This window comes from Ursus maritimus, unplaced genomic scaffold (assembly GCF_017311325.1).
Source record: "Ursus maritimus isolate PB19 unplaced genomic scaffold, ASM1731132v1 scaffold_34, whole genome shotgun sequence".
In the NCBI taxonomy this organism is placed as follows: domain Eukaryota; kingdom Metazoa; phylum Chordata; class Mammalia; order Carnivora; family Ursidae; genus Ursus; species Ursus maritimus.
The window spans coordinates 18177900-18198139 of record NW_024426008.1 but is presented as its reverse complement, the minus strand read 5'-3'; the positions used below and the strand labels follow the sequence as shown (position 1 = coordinate 18198139).

General features: G+C 41.8%; 1 protein-coding gene across 2 annotated transcripts in view; it reads left to right on the top strand.

The window, feature by feature from the left end:
- Positions 1 to 20240, top strand: part of TJP2 (tight junction protein 2) — a 70754-nt gene that overhangs the window by 26918 nt on the left and 23596 nt on the right. For both annotated transcript variants that reach the window (XM_040620263.1, XM_040620262.1), the window contains exons 2-7: positions 8018 to 8071; positions 10947 to 11071; positions 12391 to 12493; positions 14038 to 14671; positions 18555 to 18658; positions 19296 to 19449. In XM_040620263.1, the coding sequence (XP_040476197.1) occupies positions 8018 to 8071; positions 10947 to 11071; positions 12391 to 12493; positions 14038 to 14671; positions 18555 to 18658; positions 19296 to 19449 (1174 nt within the window). The remainder of the gene's footprint in view (positions 1 to 8017; positions 8072 to 10946; positions 11072 to 12390; positions 12494 to 14037; positions 14672 to 18554; positions 18659 to 19295; positions 19450 to 20240) is intronic.

The following is a 20240-nucleotide window of genomic DNA, read 5'->3' as shown; positions in this document are numbered from 1 at the left end:
TAAGTGACAGAACAGAGACTGCCCCCCAGATCTGCCTTTACAGCTTCCATTTCTGCCTCTGCCTCATGTTGTTTCCTGTATGGTCTCCATCTCATGGTCCCTATTTACCAAATGGTTCGGAGGGTGCACTGTTGACATTTACAGACTGCTTGGTGTACCCTTGGTGGGACATACACATTAGTAGCAAGAACGGTGACTGCATCCCCAAGACCATGCTTCTGAAATCCCAAACCCGACTGGAAACCCCAGGCATCCCGTAAAGTCTTTTCTTGACGTTCAAAAACCTAAAATGTACTTTTCCACTCTCCCCCACCCCCCACCACTGGTAAAAACAGAAACAGATGGTACTGCTCTTTGTTATTCTTTTATCTGCTAAATTTACAGAAAGGTTAGGGAGAAGAGAAAACTCTGCTGAGTGAGCACTCTGTCCCCCAGTTGGCTCCAAGCTTCCTCTCGCCTACAGACCTCTTATCTCCAAGGATGTGAAACATCTTATCTTCAGGCCTTTAATTTCTGTGTAACATTAGCAATTCCATTCACCTGCAACATTACCAGTTCATTTCCAGCCAGCTTATACTTTTTGTGTATGTGTATATGGGATGGTCTGTATAAATAAACACTTCTCTAAATGTTCATTTCCAGAGTTTTGCTCCAAAATGTTCTATTTGCTTAATAATTTCTACTTTGATACTGAGTCACTGTATATACCTAACAAGAATATTTGCTGTGATTCTCTCATTCCCTCGCACGGGAGAAAGGGAGGGAAAGAAAGCCGTTCAAGTGGTATAAATCCCAACTGCTTTCTTTTTTTCCTCACAAGTGGTGCTTTTCAAAGCGTTCCGGCGTCCCTGCTGTATGGATGTGTCACTGTGTGAGATGACAACAGGATTTGCTGGGAATGTGGGCCACTATTGTATCCGCCTTACGTAACCACGTGGAGTGATGGCAATGGGTGAGCAGCCTGGGCTGTAGGCAGTGGCCTGGCTGATTAATCTCAGGAGGCCATGAAGACTGCTCAGGTCCTCCAGAGGATGTGGATCCGGGCTGTTAAAAAGTTGGGGAGATTGAAAGGCCATGTGAGTCCCTCTGCAAGCTTTCCCCCCTTTTCTTTCCCAGCCTTTCTTTGTGGGAATTGGTTAGGGAGCAAAAGCTTTCTCACAGTGACTCCTTTCTCTTCGGATTTATTTGTGCTTCTGGCAGCTTTCAGTAACGAATTGTGACATGCAGCGTGTCGTCAATGGTGGGTTTTAAAAATACTTGGCTTATTTTTAGTAGACGTGTGAAACTGATAGCCTCTTACGGGACTTAGGATCAAAGGCTGCTGTTGCCATGTGTTGGGAGTCTGCGAGCGCTGTGTTTCTTCCTGGGAATGGCTTGATACTGCCTTGCAGAAGATGTTTGTTTGTGTTTGGGAATTTCTTGTTTTGGGGTAAAACTTTTTGCTTCCTTGTTCTACAGAAATCTTTATTCTTATAATGTAGGTTCCTAAATTATAGGAAACAGTTTCTCACATGTTCTTTTTTTCCTCTTAGAGTCTGAACGGTAAGTACTACTGTAATATATGAGTGTTTACTTTCATGGCTTGGGGTTTTTTATCAGGCAGCTCCCTTATGGGCTGAGAGCTTTAGCTATGGCCTCCATCCCTGGGAAGCAGCAGTTTGTGGACAAAAAGCCTGAAAGCTGCCTGTTGGGGGAGTAGCGGCAGTGAAGACTTTCGGTTATCTGCCTTCTGGTTGGTTTTTAACATGTTTATGTAAAATGTAGGATTTTACCTGTTTGGCCAAGATATTTCAGAGGGAAAGAACAACTTGAAGATATTTTAAAAAGACAGATCAAATTTAACTGTTTGCCTTTGTCCCTTTCTCTTTATTCTTCATGTAAATACCTTACTGTTAAACACAGTTTTTTATTTATGGTAGAAAATTAGCTCCCTTTAACTTCCCAAGTTGTCTAGGAATGACTCGTTATAATATCAAAGGAGTTATAATCAACACAATGTACATGAAAAGTGAAAGTTAGGAGGCCTGGGGAGAAGCACACTGAAGATGCTCCTGGTACATGGGGTGTTGACTGGACTGGAAAGGAGACCAGGCAGTTCTGTACCCTACTGCTCCCCCAGAGCTAAATGATCTCTCCCTCACCTGCCTTGCATGCATCTCACAAATTATGCCCACCACCCTGTCTTTCCCTTCTCTAGTCGAGTGACCACACTTTCTTCTGCTGTATTGCTTTGCAGAGTCTGGGCTTAAAAAAATATTTGGTATGAGGTCCCTGTCTAGGAATCGGGTACACCTTGATGTTCACTCATATGCCCCCCTGTTTTTGAACTTAAAAAATGTCTGGTGCACATAAAGGAGTTACGTATCTAAATCATAAAGCTGAGTTACAAAACACATACTTGTGACCTTGAGCCCATCATGCACACCCATGGAACCTCACAAAATCCTTTCTCCCTCTGCCTCTTCCCCAGCTCACTTCATCCTGATGTTTGTGGTTTTCATTCCCTTGTTTTTTTTTTTCCTTCATAGTTTTACCACACACATACACATATGCATCCCTAAATAAAACATCCCTAAAGAAAAAATTGCTTGCTCTTTCTTTATTGTGGTAAAAAAAAAAAAAACAAACCCTCAGAACCTAAAACTTGGCATCTTAACTATTCTCTGTTACTTATTTATTTATTTTTATTTCTAAAGATTTTATTTATTTATTTGAGAGAGGGAGCAAGAGAGAGTACGAGTGGGGTCAGGGGTAGGGGGAGAAGCAGGCTCTCTGCTGAACAGGAAGCCTGATGTGGGGCTTGATCCTGGGACTCAGAGATCATGACCTGAGCTGAAGGCAGATGCTTAACTGACTGGGCCATCCAGGCGCCCCAGCATCTTAATGATTCTTAAGTGCACAGTGCGGTAGTGTTCACACTGTGAAGCACTGTTTGCTTTCTGAACTATGTAATAATGGTATCAGGCTCTGCACATTCTTCTAGGATGTTTTTCACTCAACATTCTGTTTGAGTTGTGTCTGTGTTGTGTTATGTGTGGCTCTAATTTGTTTTCATTACAGTATAATATTGCATTTTAATAATATATTACTATTTGTCGGTTCTGCTCTTGATAGATATTTGGGGTGTTTCCAGGTTTTGGCTGTTGAGAATGTTGCTGCTGTGAATACTCGTTGTGTGTATCCTTGTCACTTACTCACATTCCTCTCAGGCCTCTGCCCAGGAGAGAAATCACTGCATCATGGAATATGTGTGTCTTTGGCTCTGATACGTGTGAGCTCTTTCTGGGGCCCTGTATATAGAGCTCCTCAAAGCTAAAGCAGCACCCTGCTGGCTTTCATGCAGAGAGAGTCTCAGCATTGACAGCAGTTCCAGGATCTGTGTGCAGCTTGGCACAGGTTAGGTGGGGCCCAGGCCCAGTGGCCCAGTTTGAAAGACATGAGCCGCAGCCCTCAGCTAAGCTGCCGCGCTGGCAGCTTGTCCCTGGGGGATATACCCAGAGATGATGTTCTGAGGAGTGTGTGACTGTGTGGGCTGCTCTTTGTTTCCCAAAAGGTATTTATATAGATGAGGCAGGGAAGACACTCAGAGATTTTCTTTTTGGGCACACTGTGGTTGGTAAACACTCCATGGGCTTTGGTGTTTTTTTTTATTTGCCAGTGTATCAAAAGGGTCACAGATCACACGCTTGGCACATAGCGGATGCTTAATAAATATTTTTGAATGAGTGAAAAAGTGAGCAAGTGAGTGAAGGGTTTTCTCTGAGACCTTCATAAAAAGTCATAGTTCTGTGGGCTAATAAGTACACAGTTATGGTATATTTTAATAGCTTTCAAAAGAGCTATTAAAATGTATTTTTACTTCAGTTTCCTCATCTTTAAAATATAAGATATTAAATTCATCACTTACTGTAACAGAACGTATATTCTTCTAATATTATGTTTAAGTAGTTAATAGTTTATGTCACAGCCCACTAACCCTAGGTAAAGAAGCCGCCACTTATTATCTGATCAGTTCATACAAGTTGGTAAGCTCTTTGGGCACCTGGCAAGGTCTAATTGATTAAAAATTTAATTCAGTCCTGTTGGGGTGGTAGTGGGAGGAATAGGGGTTTAATTCTCTTTCTGATAAATCTAATTTAAATTACTCCGGTGGGCAAGGGTGCTTGGGTGGCTCAGTCAGTTAAGGCCTGCCCCCGGCTCAAGTCATGATTCCAGGAAGAGCCCCACCTGGGCTCCCTGCTCAGTGAAGGGGGGGGGGGTCTGCTTCTGCCTCTGCCTCTGACCCTCCCGCCCCCACTCAGGTTCTGTCTTACTTGCTCTGCTTTCACTCTCTCAAATAAATAAAAAATCGTAAAAAAAAAAAAATAAATAAATTACTCCTGTGGGCAGCATAGGAATACATAGGTAGTATAATCTCATTATGGAGGAACAGTGAATTTCAAAAGCCCAGGTTCATTCTACTTGAGAGACATTTAAAAAACAAAGTTTTGTAGCAACTCATTCATTTGGCTAAATGATAACAAATTTTAAATCCAAAACTTTCTTAAAAGAGAATTTGCTGTTTTTATTTTTAAAATAAAAATGTATTCTAAAAGTAATGTGCTCACATAAAAATATTCTCTGCCATACCACAACTTCTGGGGAAATTTAATTTAATTCTTCCCATCTCTTCCCTATATGCTTATACAAGGTTTATATCAATTTACTTTCCCACCCCTCCCACCAAGAGCAGACAGACCTAAAAATATAAAACCAACTAGCTCTTTCTCTCTCTAACTGAAAACATAGTAATCATGATAAAGAAAGTTAAAAAAAAATTGATGGAAGTTGAACAATTATTTTCAGTTCCTGTGCATTTCATTGTGTTGACTGATTTAACCCAAATATCACTCCTTTTTTGGACATTGTGCTCCCTCCCACCCCATAGCATTGCCCAATCCGAGGGGTGATTGTCATGGTATTGGTTAGTTCTTTCCTGATGATTTTTAGATAAATATTTTGGAGAGGGTGCTATATGTTTTTCTTAACATGTAGGGATATAGCTATACTCAAAGAAGAGTTGGCATCTGTATTTCTTTTACCCCAACTTCCAGATTAATTCAGTTTGTTGAAGTTTGCCAGCTTTAAGGTAGTGTCAAGTGCTGAGAAGATGAATTTGTGTTTTTCTCCCCGTCTCTCCCCGTTTACCCTGCCTGTGATGTGTTGGGGCTTCTGAACCTGAAAAATCTTCAATTCTGCAAGAGCCATTATCTCTTTGAGTATGTATTTCTCCTGTACCCTTTAACATCTCCTTCAGGAAATCTAACTAGACACATTGTAAGACTTCCTTGATCTTAACTTTTCTTTAGGATGTCCCACTTTTTAAATGCTTTTTGCTGTGTTCTGGGTAATTTCTCCATCTGTCTTCCAGTTACTGTCTTCAGCTGTGTGTAGTATGTGGTTCACTCCATTCTTTATCCCATTTCAGTTACATATTTTTATTTCTAAAGTTTTGTTTGCTTTTTATTTTCCCGAATGTGCTTGGTCATTTTTGATGTTCCTTTGTTCTTTCAGTACACTTCTAGTTTCCCCTTTTCTTTTTTTTTTAAACAATTTTTAAAATTTTATTTTTTAATTTAAATTCAATTAATTAACATATAGTGTATTATTAGTTTCAGAGGTAGAGAGTTCAGTGATTCGTCAGTTTTATATAATACCCAGTGCTTATTAAATCATGTGTCCTCCTTAATGTCCATCACCCAGTTACCCTATACCCCCTCCCGAAACCTTCAGTTTGTTTCCTATGGTTAAGAGTGTCTTCTGGTTTGTCTCAGCAGCTTGCATTCCCACAACAGTGTAAGAGGTTCCTCTTTCTCCGTATTGGTGTGAGGTCGTATCTCATTGTGGTTTTGATTTATATTTCCCTGATGCCGAGTGAGACTGAGCATTTTTTCATGTGTCTGTTGGCTATTTGTATGTCGTCTTTGGAGAAATGTCTTCTGCCCATTTCTTGATTGGGTTATTTGTTCTTTGGGTATTGAGTTTGATAAGTTCTTTATAGATTTTGGATACTAGCCCTTTATCTGATAAGGCATCTGCAAGTGTCTTCTCCCATTCTGTCGGTTGTCTTTTGGTTTTGTCGACTGTTTCCTTTGCTGTTCAAAAGCTTTTTATCTTGATGAAGTCCCAATAGTTCGTTTTTGCCTTTGTTTCCTTTGCCTTTGGAGACATGTCTGGCAAGAAGTTTCTGAGGCTGAGGTCACAGAGGTTGCTTCCTGTGTTCTCCTCCAGGATTTTGATGGATTCCTGTCTCACATTTAGGTCTTTCATCCATTTTGGGTCTATTTTTGTGTATGGTGTAAGGAAATGGTCCAGTTTCATTCTTCTGCATGTGGCTGTCCAATTTTCCCAACACCATTTGTTGAAGAGACTGTCTTTTTTCCATGGATGTTCTTTCCTGCTTTGTCAAAGATTAGTTGACCATAGAGTTGAGGGTGCATTTCTGGGTTCTCTGTTCGTTATATTGATCTATGTGTCTAAACAATTTTTTAAAAATTTTTACTTAGAGAGAGAGAGAAGCAGACTCCCTGCTGAGCAGAGAGCCCAACGAGGGGCTCGATCCCAGGACCCCAAGATCATGACCTGAGCCGAAGGCAGACGCTTAACGACTGAGCCACCCAGGTGCCCCTGCAGAACCACCTTGAGTGTGTTTTGAGGAGGTGTGGTCATATCTGTAATATGAATTGTAGTCCTAAATTTGTGTGAGTACAGGTCTGTTGATAGAATTCTCCAGGGAGATATTTTTAGTTATTTCCACTCTGCTCGGAGTTGAGGATGAGCAAGGCACGTGTCCCTGCCATCTCCATCTGCCTAATGGTATTTTTTCCCCTACTACATCCAGTCAGATCTAATCTCCACCCTGTTTGGATCCCACATTTTATCTCTTCCCAGGCTCCTGTTTAAATGCCTGCTTCAATGCTAGTTTATCTCTCTGGCTTTGAGCTTTCTTGGTATTTCTGGCCTTTTAAGGATTTCTCCTTGAAGGCAGCCTGCATTTAATGGATTATTATTAGTATTCTGGACATCTCTCTTGGAATACTGTCAGAAACAGAAGCCGCCGTCAATTTATGCAGCTATTTTCACCTTTCACATCCGGCAGTACTAATGGAGAAGAGGTTACCCAATTGGGCACTCTCTGAGGTGGCCAGGGATTCCTTTAGACATAAAAATGTGTAAAATTTGCCTAAGAGATCATCTTTGACAGGAAGGGAGGGAGCAGTGATTTAAAAAAAAGAATAAAAATACCTGTTTGACTCTTGGTTTTGGTTCATATCATGATCTCAGGGTCGTAAGATGGAGCCCCAGCTTGGGCTCTGTGCTCAGCTGAGTCTGCCTCAGATCCCCCCCCCCGCCCCGGTTCCTCCCCCCCACCTCGTGCATATGCACTCTCTCTCTCTCAAATAAATAAATAAATAAATAAATAAAATCTTAAAAAAATACATCTGTTTGAAACTCTAGATTTCAGGGCACCTGGGTGGGGTAGTGGGCTAAGTGTGCAACTCTTGGTTTCAGCTCAGGTCGTGATCTCAAGGTCATAAGATTGAGCCCCATGTAGGGCTCTGCGCTCAGCAGTCTGCTTGGAATTCTCTCCCTCTGCCTCTGCCTCCATATGCTGGCTCTCTCCCTCAAGTAAATAAATAAGTCTTAAAAAAAAAAAAAAGAAAAAACTCTAATCTTTTTTGAGGGATTTTGTAATGATTGTTTTGGAATGATGATAAAAAAGCTCAACACTTAATATTTATATATCTCTTATCTCTTACTACATATTTCACTAATTTTCCAGTATGATTAAGACTGCCATTTGATTGAAGGAATGTTTGAAAATAAGTAATATAATGTTCCTAAAAAATACCAAGTCTTTTTGGTTTGTAGAATGTATGAACTGCACTTTATATTGAGACATTTTCATTTATAGCTTTATTTCTAGCATTGAAATGTTCGTGGTTTTAATCATATTGGTCTTACTATTTTAAAACAGGCTCCAGGCATGGAGGAACTGATATGGGAACAGTATACTGTGACCTTACAAAAGGTGAGTGCTGTACAGTTCATATATGCTACAGTCAGGTCCTTGAGTTTATAGGTCATGGATCTTATTCATTATTGCCCAAACACAGTTTTTCCCCCTTAAGGTGGATGATGCATTGTATCTGGCAATAATTACTGCATTATCAAAGATATGCATGTTACTGTATTTTTTGGTTAAGGTCTGTATAATAGAAAGTAACAGGTTATTTAGTGTATTCACTTATCTCTAGACAGACGAGGTTATTTAGAAAGAGAAAAGGAGGGGAGAAATGGAAATAACTTGTACTGTTTAAGGATGTTGAGGTAGCTTCTACAACTTTTTTATAACTTTTTAAAAAAGAGTTTTATTCATTTATTTGACAGAGAGGGAGAGCATGCACAAGCAAGGGGGCTGCAGGCAGAGGGAGAAGGAGGCTTTCCGCTGAACAGGGAGCCCAACGCCAGGCTCAGTCCCAGGACCCTGGGATCATGATCTGGACCCGGAGGCAGACACTTAACCGACTGAGCCACTCAGGCACCACAATTTTTTTTTCAAAGATTTTATTTATTTATTTGAGAGAGAGAGAGCACGAACAGGGGGGCAGAGGCAGAGGGAGAGGGAGAAGCAGACTCCCCGCTGAGCTCAGAGCCTGACGCGGGGCTCTATCCCAGGGCTCCAGGATCATGACTTGAGCTGAAGGCAGACACTTAACCATCTGAGCCACCCAAGCACCCCAGGTACCCCAACTTCTGTAACTTTAACTGTAACATATGAAGTCCAAACTAAATTTTGAAACATTGGTTTAACAGTCAGGAGACATGGGTTGTATTCCTTGTCCCACTCATGATCATATTAAGAAGTGTTGTGTTAGTCAGATTTTTAAAAATCCTCCCCTCTTGCCCTTGGGATTGAAAATAGAAGTAGTACCAGATATAAATGTATTTCACTTAAGTTTTCACAGGTATTGCTCCTCTTGATCAAATGAGGTGATACAAACAGCTTCTAGTACATGGAGTCCAGCACATAATGGTTGCTTAATAAATGTAGCTCTATTCCTTTTTATTCTTCTGACAGCAGAGTTTGAGGTCGGCATGATAGGTTTTAGCCCCACTTGAAACAAGCATAGCCACCGAGAGTCAGTATGTGATTTGTGTGCGACCTGGGCTGACCTGAACAGTCCTAAGGTCTTATTCCATCAGCTGCCCTAGTCAACATCTCTGACTTTTGTGGGCTCTGCTGAGATCTTAGTCCAGCTCTGAATCCCTCGAGGCTCTGGATTGTAAGTTCCTAGAGGGACTGTAAATTTCTCAGAGGGAGAGTTTTCCTTTGATGCTTAGAACCATGAACTTTTCAAACCCTGACTTCGGTGAAAAGTTAGTTCCTATATAAATGAATTAAATTAATCTTGGTAGGAAAAAACCCAGATCAGTGCTTAGGTGCCGAAACTTCAGGAGCAGTCACATAACACAATTTCTGCTGGTGAGTGGTTTCCCCCCTTGAGTCTGTCTTTTCAACTCTAATCCTCTTCTGACTCTTCTCTGCACCCTGCCACCAGTATTTCACATACCCCTTGAGTGGCAAAGGTGAGAGGCGTTTTAGGTCTAGTATAGAGGATGGAGCTACCTTTGTATAAACCAGCCACCCAGGTGATGGTGCTGCCCCATCGAAAGCCATGTAATTAAGGGACAATTGGCTAGCCTGTTTGGTGTTGCTAATTGTTTGTCTCCAGTTGGCACAGTGGGTCCCATGTGGGAAATCTTCCATGGGGGGGGAGAGGCTTTCTTTTATTCTCTTGAGTACATGTCTGCACAAGCAGACCTTGATTTACAGTTATAATCACATATAGCCATATCATCTGGATGAAACCTCGGGAGCTTAGCTTTATTAAAGGTTTTATTTTTAAGTAATCCCTACACCCAACATGGGGCTCGAACTTACACCCCCAAGATCAAGAGTCACATGCTCCACCGCCTGAGCCAGCCAGGCGCCCCGGGAGCTCAGCTTTTTTTTTTTTTTTAAAGATTTTATTTATTTATTCGACAGAGACAGCCAGCGAGAGAGGGAACACAAGCAGGGAGAGTGGGAGAGGAAGAAGCAGGCTCATAGCAGAGGAGCCTGATGTGGGGCTCGATCCCACAATGCCGGGATCACGCCCTGAGCCGAAGGCAGACGCTTAACCGCTGTGCCACCCAGGCACCCCGGAGCTCAGCTTTTTTAAACACTGAAATGAATTAGGGTTATGTATTATCTGGGTTCACTGTTTTACATTTCTAGACCAATCACGATGTAATTAATCTGTATTTTCTGTCTTCTATGCATGCTTTCTCATAAGGTCTTAAAACTAAGATTTTATCTTCAGATTTTATTTTATCTTTAAAATCCATTTTTTCCCCACCCTATGTTAAAATGAAACCACCAGTTCACCTAACTTGAAAGTTAAAGGTATACTTTAAAGATAGGGTTTTAGCACAGATGTAGTTGTGATGGAAGCTGTTCCAGCACAGATGCAGTTGTGATGGAAGCTGTTCCAGCTCATATCCAGGCCAGGATATGAGAACAGGTATGACTGCTGGTTTGAATAGCACATCCCTGTTTGGACAGAAGATGTTATTTTCCACCCTCTTCCAGCTTCTACTGATAACTCCAGTCTATGCTATCAGTCTTTTATGGCTTTTCACAAGACTGTTTTTTTAGATAAGGAATTTCCCTTTGTAAACCTGTTAGCTAACCAGGATGGTGCTTTATTTTGTTTCTCATTTATTTCTGTAAGCCCTCTGTTCCTGAGCTGTCTCTGGTTATTGGTTTGACCTTTATTTCATTGAGTGCTTGTAATAAATCCTGAAAGCCACTTATGGAAGGATTTTTATTTTTTAATTTTTCTCTTAACTCCAATGAACAGGATTCCAAAAGAGGATTTGGAATTGCAGTGTCTGGAGGCAGAGACAACCCCCACTTTGAAAATGGAGAAACGTCAATTGTCATTTCTGATGTGCTCCCGGGTGGGCCCGCTGATGGGCTGCTTCAGTGAGTGTCCTTATTTCCCAGCCCTACTCGCTGGTTCTGGAGAGGGTGCTTTTGGGGGGGGGCGGCGGTATGTGCACTTCCCCCACCCCCCAAAAAAACCCCTTTTACATAAATTGAAACATTTTTGGGGGGCATGAAGTAACTGAGTGATGGACATTAAGGAGGGTATGTGATGTAATAAGCACTGGGTATTATGTAAGACTGATGGATCACTGACCTCTCTACCTCTGAAACTAATAATACACTATATGTTAATTAATTGAATTTAAATTTAAAAAACCATTTAAAAAAAAGAAAAGTTTTTAAGCAAGAATTATGACTGTAATACACCATGTTTTAACACTCCCCAGACCTTTGGAGATATCCAATCTTTGGGGGGGTGGTAAGCAGTCATTTCCACAGGGAAATAGTTAACAACTGTCATAGCTATCATTCCTAGGCTTAGGAATCATTTCTGAATGTGAAGTATAAAATCAGCCTGCTTTCCCCCCTGCCCCCAACACTTTACATTTATTTTACCTTATATTCATTCAGAATTTAACGAGGATACTTCGGCTTAATGATGATCTGATTTGTAAGAGGAATGTAGAAATTGGGAAAATTTAGTACATGAAAACACAGATTTTCCAATTTCTGGCCTTCTGGTCTAAAGAAACTATGCCATTTGAAAAGATGCATATCTCAGTTCCCTCAAGATAATTTCTCAGGGCAGAATCTAAAATTAATTATATGACTGCCTTGGCCAGAGAGCTCAAAAGTTTAGGTTCTGTTGGTATTTCATGTCTGTATGGTTATATCTAAGTCAGCAGTCTTTCATACAAAGAGCAGTGTAGAATTAAAAAGTTGTTTTTGGGATGATGTAAGAAGGTGTTAATGACCTCAATATTTCTTTAATAATCTGAGGCAAATTCCTGATCTCTTCCCTTCCCCTTAAAAACACAGGGCTATCAAGCTGCTGTGGGGCCTATTTGTAGACTTCCTGAAGCCCACCGTGCACCTTGCAGTTGGGGGGGGGTGATGCAGAAGTTCCTTTTGTGCCTAGACCTGGCCACTGCTGAGTGCCTCCTGGAGGAACCCTTTGGTGTGGGTCATCCCCCACTGGTTACCAGTAGACAGTGTCAAAAGTGGGCCGAGCCGCTTATGGGTTCCTTCATAAGAAGGGCTCACACTGAGTAGACTGATTCAGCCTCAGGAGTCATCAGACACTGAGTCTTTGAAGCATTTGGGGTCAATTTGCTGCTTCTTTGTGTTCCTAAATAAATGATTTACAGTGAATAGATGGGGGGTTTTCACATCTTGTTTTTACTTTTTGTTTGCAGAGAAAATGACAGGGTGGTCATGGTTAATGGCACCCCCATGGAGGATGTGCTCCATTCATTTGCTGTTCAGCAGCTGAGAAAAAGTGGGAAGATCGCTGCCATTGTAAGCTCTGGGTTTGCTTTCAGCTTGCCTCAATAGCGCCTTGTTTTTTATGCTCAGAAGAAAATTACCACTTGCTTTTAAGCACTTGACAGAATTACATAATTTAGGGGCTGCTAATTTCTTGTTTCCTCTACTTTGGGGTGACGTTATGGATGACGTAAAGATCTAAGTAATCTCTCCCTGCCTTTTCCTCATCCTTCTCCTAACTTTTAATGATTCTCTTATCTCAGGAACCAGGCTAGAAAATCCAAAGAGGGGGCGCCTGGGTGGCACAGCGGTTAAGCGTCTGCCTTCGGCTCAGGGCGTGATCCCGGCGTTATGGGATCGAGCTCCACATCAGGCTTTTCCGCTATGAGCCTGCTTCTTCCTCTCCCACTCCCCTTGCTTGTGTTCCCTCTCTCGCTGGCTGTCTCTATCTCTGTCTAAATCTTTAAAAAAAAAAAAAAAAAAGAAAATCCAAAGAGAATTAACTAGATTGAGAACACTTGTAAAACAGCATTAATATAGAAAATAAATTTCAGCTCAAAAACCATTTGTAAAGGCCCAAACAAGATCTGTCATGTCTTAATGAACTAGACTCTCAGGAGATATTGACAGTCTATAGCATTCATTCATGTATTTAATAGCTCAGTCATTCATTCGGCAAACACTGTTTGAGAATCAGCTATGAGCTAGATGCCACCTGCGCCTGGAGCGGGGAGTGCTTACTCCAGCCGGGCAAATGGACATATGCAGCGAAAATTGGAATGCAGTATGTTTAAAGCCAGTGCTAGGGGGATGTACTGGGTATGCGGTATTTATTTTTTTCAACTGTATATTATGAAATTTTTAAACAAAAGGGAAAGTTCAAAGATTAGTGTAATAAACACTTAATATATCTTTACAGTGTTAATCTGTCTTATCTTGATTTTTCTGTGTATACAAATGCATATTTTTAGTGAACCATTTGAAAGAAAGTTACAGATACGACTGTGTCAGTCCTGCTTACTTCAGCATACATTTCTTAAATAAGGACATTCTTCTACATAACTATAACACTATCATCCTATCTAAGGAAATTAATATTGTCTTTAAAGTATCATCTAATATCCAGTCCAAATCCCAAGACATGTTTGATAGACTTTTTCTGCATCTAGGATCCAATCAGAGCTCAATCACTGCACTGGGTCCTTATCTCTTCAGTGCCTTTTTTAATCTAGAAGGGTCCTCCCCCCCCCCATAATGACATTGACTTTTGGATGAATCTAGGCAGTTGTATCTAGAATGTCTTTCTGGGTTTTTATAACTTAGTGATTTAAAGTTTCTTGATGCTATCCACACTCTGAGTAGAAGCAGATTTTTGGAGGCACTGTGTTCAGAGTTATACTTATTAATAAGTCTTATACTCAACCCTGTGACTATGTTTTTTACCCAAGGGACCAGAGGCTTAGTGAGTTGAGGGGGGGGCAGAGATTTACTGAAAGAACCAGGGCTGGGCTCTTAATCACTGCGTTCTCTATATTTAATTGTCATTGCCCTGCATTCCCACTGTGTTTGGGTGACAGGTGGTCAAGAGGCCCCGGAAGGTCCAGCTGGCCCCACCCCAGGGCAGCCCACCCGTGGATGAGGACGACCGTGCTTTCGAGGTGATGGACGAGTACGACGGCAGAAGTGCCCGCAGCGGGTACAGCGAGAGGAGCCGGCGCAGCAGCCACGGTGGGCGCAGCCGCAGCTGGGAGGACAGCCCGGAGAGGGGGCGTCCCCACGAGCGGGCGCGGAGCCGGGAGCGCGAGCGCAGCCGGGGCCGGAGCCTGGAGCGGGGCCTGGACCACGACGACTACGGGCGGGTCCGAGAGCGCAGCCGGGGCCGGAGCCTGGAGCGGAGCCTGGACCATGACGACTATGGGCCGGCCCGAGAGCACAGCCGCGGCCGGAGCACTGACAGGGCCTATGACCAGTATGACCAGGGCTATGACCGGGGCTATGACCGCGCCTACGACCGCACCTACAGCCCAGAGGCGGAGTATGGCCGCAGGGCCCAGGCCGATGCCCGGTACTCGGCGTCCCGGAGCCGCAGCCGCGAGCACTTGCACTCCCGCAGCCCCAGCCCTGAGCTAAGGGGGCGGCCGGACCACGCGGGCCAGCCGGACTCTGACAAGCCCATCGGGGTCCTTCTGGTGAAAAGCAAAGCAAATGAAGGTAGGCATGCGCGATGAAGAAAAGCACTGTTACAACAGCTAACTCTTACGTGCCACTTACTGTGTGCCAAGCACTGACCCAGATGCTTTGCACCGAATGGCCCATTTCTTTCTTCCTCATTACCACCTCATGTGGGAGTTTCTTATATCTTCATTACATAGACATGGAAAGTGAGGCACAGAGAAAAGTTCATTAACTAGCTGTCATTAATGCAGAGTCAGGCTGCAGAAATGTGGCTTTAAACTCCTAGGCCAGGAGTTCTTAAAGCAGCATAAGCACCACCTTGCTGTAAATGCAGATTCTCAGGCCCGAGCTCCGCCCCACGGAATCAGAAACACTGCAAAGAGCCCTTAGAGTCTGTGTGTTAGCAAGCTCTCCTGGTGAGCCTAGTGTAGCTTAAGCGGGGGGAAACCATGGGAGTGGATGGGGACTCTAGCTGATCTTGAGTTTTTGCTCTGTGTCAGGCCCGTGCTGAGTAAATACTCTGTTAATCCTCACCAGAACCCTGGTAGGTAGGAGATTTCATTCCTGTTGTACAGTTGGGGGGACTATGCTGCAAAGAGCTTTTGGTGTGCCCACAGAGGAGGTGGGCCCAGGCCCAGGCTGCCTGTCCCACACTGCATTCCTTGGAGCACTTGCACACCCTTCGTTTCATCCAAAATTCACTATAGCCCTGTGTGGAAGCTAGATAAGCCAGTAATACCTGTAGTTTAGGTGAGGATCTGAAACTCCAAGAAGCAAAGTGACTTGCCCACATCTTGAAGCCAGTAAGTACGTGGTGGAGCCAGAACTCGAACTCCATCTCCTGGAAGTAGATGAGCAGAAACAAGTAGGTGAATGAACAGGGCTTTAGGGCCAGTGGAGAAATATTCCTTGCATCAGTTCTTGGTTCTGACTTCTTAAATTATTTATAACATATCTTTTATCTCCTTTTGTTCTCTAATTCTCCTTCCAAGAGGAAAAGAGATGAAGAGTACCCCAGAATGCAAAGGAACTTCTTGCCCTTTAGGTTGGGAATTTGCATTTCAAATGGCCTGAGGAAAGGGTTTTTGTTTTTACCTCTAGTGGAACACAAAGTCGAGTTATAGAACTAGGTGCCCATTGCAGTACCTGAAGAGGAACACGGGGATGTGAGTAACGGGGTACGCAGAGGCCAGTCCCAGAAAATAAAGGAGAAATAGAGTTTGCACTATTTGTAAGTAATGTGCATCTTGGGAGGTTTAAGGATTCTGCAGAATCTGATAATGACATACTAATTCATCTCCCAAGAATTGTACGGTGGAAACAGCTCTGCTCCCAGACTGGAAAGATGGACTGTAGAGAAATTTTGCGAATGACTTGGCATGAGACCTCCTTCGGAGAGGCCTGATGCACATTCTATAGGACTTGTCCCCAGGTTTTTGAATTACCCAAGGCAATGCTTTTCAAACTTTTCCTCTTTCCCTTTCCCCTTCTTTCCCTCCTCCTCTCCTTCCACCACAGAAAGACCCACACCTTGCAAACAATCATGGATGCACCTCCATATCAAAAACTTGAACAAGCCTTTCATGGAACAGTGCTTATTCTGTGGATGCATTCTGAGAGGTTCCATTACATTACATTTTTAAAATGCTGTTCATAACTTACTAAATCGATTTCAAGAGTCACTAATTAAAGTTGTAGCCCACAATTTGAAAAAATCTTGTCTGTTGTAAGAGATTGCCCAGGTCATGCCTGGTCTTAGTAATACTATCAAGGATAAAAGGGGCTTATGTGCCTTTGCTGAGATGGCATTTTACTCCTGGGCCATTTGGTTATTTAAACCTGGAATTCGTTGGGGGGAAAAAAGTTCCATTTTTTTAAAAAGATATTTTGCCACTGTTTGCTAGGATTACACAATAATTTAGCTATCACTAGCTAGGGCTGCACAAAAATTAATCTTTAAAGAAATGTAGCAGTAGGCAAGACCTACGTTGGACTAAGAAAAATATGATCCATTTATATGTCCTGCTGTTACATTTCATGGGCACCAGATAGCTTTGCTGGTAAATGTCTTAGAAACTGGTCAGCTTATTTTTTTTCCATTTAAGAAATGCCCAAAATATACCAATAACAACCTGTTTGCAACTGTGCAGTAAGACTACAGCTTTTAAGGTAGAGGAATTATTGATAGTATGAGAAAGAAATCATCACTCAAGCTGTCTCAGCCTTCTGTTCTGGGCTGAGAGGCTGGCTGTTTAACCAGTAAGGAATTGTTACCCATGGAGATGCTGTCTTACCCTTCCTTATTCTTTCTTGTCAGCTTCCTAAAGGGGTGGGGGTGGACCTCAACACTTTCAATCATTGTGGTAAGGTCTGATGCTAACTTACTGTAAAGTACTTGAAATTTATTTTAGAGAACAAACTGGTGGTTCCCGGGGGGGTGGGGTGGTGAGGGGATGGGTGGAATAGGTGAAGGGGATCACTCATCGTGATGAGTACTGAGTAATGTACAAAATTGTTGAATCAGGGGTGCCTGAGTGGCTCAGTCAGTTAAACATCTGCTTTCAGCTCTGGTCATGATCTCAGGATCCTGGGATTGAGCCCCATGTCAGGCTGCCTGATCAGTGGGGAGTCTGCTTTTCCCTCTGTCTCCCCTGCTTGTGCTTGTGCTCTCTCTCTCCCCCTCTCCCTCAAATAAATAAAATCTTAAAAAAATAAATTGTTGTTTCGTTATTTTGTGTACCTGAAACTAATATAACATTGTATGTTAATTATACTTGAATAAAAAAGTGTTTCTTTAAATCTACTTCATAACTTTTCTAAATGGTAGAAAGTTACTTTGTTTTGGAATTACAAGATTTTGAGTCCAGAACGATAATAATAAAATTTGAATGTGCCTCTTTTAAAACCTGGTAGGTTATGGTAGCTTCCTAAAATAACCAAAATTTATCCTTAAGCTAGATATTTTTACAAGTTTAATAAGTAAGAGTCTGAATAGTATTTAAAATACTTTTAAATATGCATACTTAGTAAAATACAGTGTGTTTTCTTTTGAGAGCAATTCAAAGTTCATAAACTCCCAGGACATGCTGGTTTTAGTTAAATACTTTATTGCTTTGCCTGGCTTACTGATCTGTTTTTGGCACTGAAATTTTTTCAGTGCCAAACCCCACATGTCTCAATTGTTAGGCATGAAGGGAATACTTTTTGCAGTGTCTTCCTGTAGGCAACAGGATTGTCAGCAGAATATGTTTACTGAGATGTACTGAATTGGTTTTTTTGTTCCCAGTTTAATGTTGTGTTAATTTTAATATTCATACAGCCTTCACCTAGTTTTTCCATTTGTTAACATTTTGCCACATTTGTTTTCTTTCTCCTTTCTTTCCCCCTTTCTTCCTTTGCCACACTACTTTTATCTCTCAGTGGTTTTTTGGAACTGCTTGAAAGTAAGTTGCAAGGGTGGCCCTTTACCCCTAAATATTTCAGCAGGTATCTCCACAGGATAAGAACATTCTACATAACTGTAATTCCATTACCGGTTCTTAAGAAAATTAACATTAATACCCCTTTTAATATACTGTAGTAGGTTCATTTTGAAGTTGCTTCAAAATAATGTAACCCCCTTGCCACCTCTGTCCCACACTGGATCAAGGATCTAGTGAAGGTTCATGCATACATTGGGTTTTTATGTCTTTTTTTAATCTAGAACAGTCTCTCTGTCTTCTTGTTGTTGTTGTGTTTTTTTGTTTTGTTTTGTTTTGTTTTTTTGGACACTGACTTTTTCAATGAGTCCAGGCTAGCTGTCCTACAGAATGTCCCACAGGCAAAATTAATTTTTCATAAATATTTTTAAATTGACCTAAAAACCGGACTAAGTGTTCTGAAGAAGTGGATGAAATATGTATATGTGTTTGTCCCCTAGAGTACGGTCTTCGGCTTGGGAGTCAGATCTTCATAAAGGAAATGACCAGAACTGGTCTGGCAACTAAGGATGGCAACCTGCATGAAGGAGACATAATTCTCAAGGTGGGTGTACCAGGGTAGAGAACAACTGAATTCATGTTTGGCTTTCTAGTCCAAATTTCACATCTCAGTTGCTGACACAGTGAGGCTTTGTTGAGATGGGAGGCATCAGTGAAACAAAAGCTGGGAGGGGCCAGCAGGGTGAGTTTTATCACAGAAACCAGACATGGAGATTTGTAACAGTGTAATGTCAGTTAAAAAAAAAAAAAATCTCAGTGAATACCTCCTCCTTCCCTGTTTCTTCGAATTTTAAGCTCCTATTCCCTAAACTAAGGAAAGATGAGAGGGAGAGTTGGTAGTATATGAATGCTGCATATTTAATAGTTTTTATAAACCTCTTGAATCAGGAAACATGTTCCAGTAGTAAACCAAACCATTGTCTTGAGCTTGGAAGTTAAATAAATTAGCAGAGTAACTTAAGTATACCACAGCTCTCTCATGCCTGTATTTGGGATCTAGTCATGCAGGGTTAAATTTAATTTAAAGGATCATTCATTTTTATTCAGTCAGTCATCTTAAAGCCCGTGTCTGCTTGAATAGCTGAGCAAAAGCCTTTATACTTTTAGGAGGGAAAATACAAACTTTCTGTCACTGTGAGTAGTTGTACTGCATGTAACATGACCATTCCTCATAAACACAGATAAATGGAACTGTAACTGAGAACATGTCTCTAACGGACGCCCGAAAACTGATAGAAAAGTCAAGAGGAAAACTCCAGCTAGTGGTGTTGAGAGACAGCAAGCAAACGCTCATCAACATCCCATCATTAAATGACAGCGACTCAGAAATAGAAGGTAAAGAAGGAGAGGCTGTGAGCTTAGCTGGAAGCAAGGAAGGCTTTGCTTTTGCATTCTCAACTGAATTTAGCATAGCCATCTAGCTGGAAATTAAATTTCTAACAAAAGCTTCTCTTTTAAACTTTACAGTAAGTGGTGGTGATTTCCTTATTAAAGTGTCTGTTGAGGGGCGCCTGGGTGGCACAGCGGTTAAGCGTCTGCCTTCGGCTCAGGGCGTGATCCCGGCGTAATGGGATCGAGCCCCACATCAGGCTCCTCTGCTATGAGCCTGCCTCTTCCTCTCCCACTCCCCCTGCTTGTGTTCCCTCTCTCACTGGCTGTCTCTATCTCTGTCAAATAAATAAATAAAATCTTTAAAAAAAAAAAAAAGAAAAAAAAAAGAAAAAAAAAAGTGTCTGTTGAAATTTGTTTTCCAATATGAAATTTGGGTGCACTCGTGAACTCCCCAGTGGACTCTGATTTAGGCCACTGAAAACAAAACTTATTAGTAAAAAAAGTGTGTATGAGTGGTTCAGAGACCTAAGCACATCCATTTGTAAATTGCTCGTTTCTTGCACTTTCTTGTAGATTTTTAAAAAGTAGATATGAATATTTCCAACAAAGAGGGTCATATGGACGATAGCTAAAATAGGTAGACACTACAGTGAAGAATCAGTCAGAATGGCTGAATATTGTGGTATTCATTGATTAGCAGTCTGTGTCACCTCTTTTGTCTTAGGAAGCAATATTCATTTCTTGAATATGAATTATACATGGGGTAACATTTTAACCATGTATAAATTACCGAT